The 1,271-nt window shown below is 32.3% G+C and overlaps 1 protein-coding gene across 1 annotated transcript in view; it reads left to right on the forward strand.

Annotated features, from left to right (window-relative positions):
• The window catches only part of pasi1 (septate junction component pasiflora 1), a 16,101-nt gene extending 15,504 nt beyond the window's left edge, over window positions 1–597 (forward strand). The window contains exons 4-5 of the mRNA XM_018028799.2: window positions 321–371; window positions 439–597. Coding sequence (XP_017884288.1) covers window positions 321–371; window positions 439–522 — 135 coding nt within the window. The 3' untranslated portion in view covers window positions 523–597. The remainder of the gene's footprint in view (window positions 1–320; window positions 372–438) is intronic.
• The last annotated feature ends 674 nt before the right edge of the window (window positions 598–1,271 follow it).

Consider the following 1,271-nt stretch of genomic DNA (forward strand, 5'->3'; position numbering starts at 1 on the left):
GAATTCTGCAATTGCCGATTGATACTTAGAGAAATTTAACCGCTAAAACAAATGATATTCGAGTAACTTAAAGTCTATACTTCAATTTGAAAAGAGAATGTCTGATATGCCAATTAGTTTGCGAGATAAAAGTCTGTAAGCGCAACTACTTTTCGTGAAATTCAAGGACTTCTATTTTCTTATACAGTTCGGATTCAATAATCTAATGAATGATATCATCTTGACCAAAATTCCTGACATCGAGCTCAAAAGGCGTAGTATGATCCTTACTTGTAATGTTTTCCAGAACTGATATTCTTTTAATGTTCTCATCTTTTTAGCTTGATGCAACATTTGCGGCAATGTGTCTTTGGTTTTGGATGGCATACAATGTGAGTGTAAAATTGTTTGTCGTTAAATGTCTTACTTATTCTGGGTTTGTCATGTAATTTTTTTCAGATATACTGCTGGTTAGTTGTTTTCTCAATGTACAAACTATTCGAAGATCTGCAGTCTCCAAATATAGAGCTTCTTTGGCCTTAATTAACCATTAAGAATAAACTGTAAAGCTGTCGAGTACATTGATCGGCACCAAAGTAAAACACAATATCTCTAGAAGATCTTTTAGAAGATCTTTAATACCTTTTGATCTGTACATTTCCTTTGGAAGAAAATTTACTCACGAAAGATATTATTAGGTATAGTCATCGAGCTATATAAAATAACTGGAGTGTGAACAGAGATAGAGGGGTGCGCGAAGACAAAGAATCGTATCAAGAATGCTTTCTCTTTCTACGCCAAATTTTTTTTAGTATTGTCTCTTCAAAAATGTTTGAAAAGTCTTATTGACTCTCACAAAATTTATTTTTAGTAATTTATTTATGTTACAAATAAAAATAAGCTTTTTATTTTTATGCATTTATTTTGCAATTAGACGTTTCACATATTTTAATGTATGTAATACAAACTATAGTTATCATTTTAATATTTTTTCTGACTCTACAATCAGTGAAACGGATGGGTTTGATGATACGTAGCAAGATTAGCAATATTTGGTTAAAAATGATTAAGTTTTGGCCTTAAATCGCCTCAGAATTTCACATTGAACTTATTGACTGTCAATCGACCCCTTAACCCGGGTCGGCCCCCAATTCCAATAACCCCCAGATGGTCGATATAAAAAAAAAAAAATAGTATACCTCATTTTTGGTCTCGTTTCTTGGAGCTATTTTTCTTACGGTTTTTGACAGCTGTTCGCGCTTGAGATATTTATATAACTCTACACGTATAGC

Source organism: Ceratina calcarata, unplaced genomic scaffold (genome assembly GCF_001652005.2).
Source record: "Ceratina calcarata isolate Rehan_Ccalc_2016 unplaced genomic scaffold, ASM165200v1 scaffold473.2, whole genome shotgun sequence".
Lineage (NCBI taxonomy): Eukaryota > Metazoa > Arthropoda > Insecta > Hymenoptera > Apidae > Ceratina > Ceratina calcarata.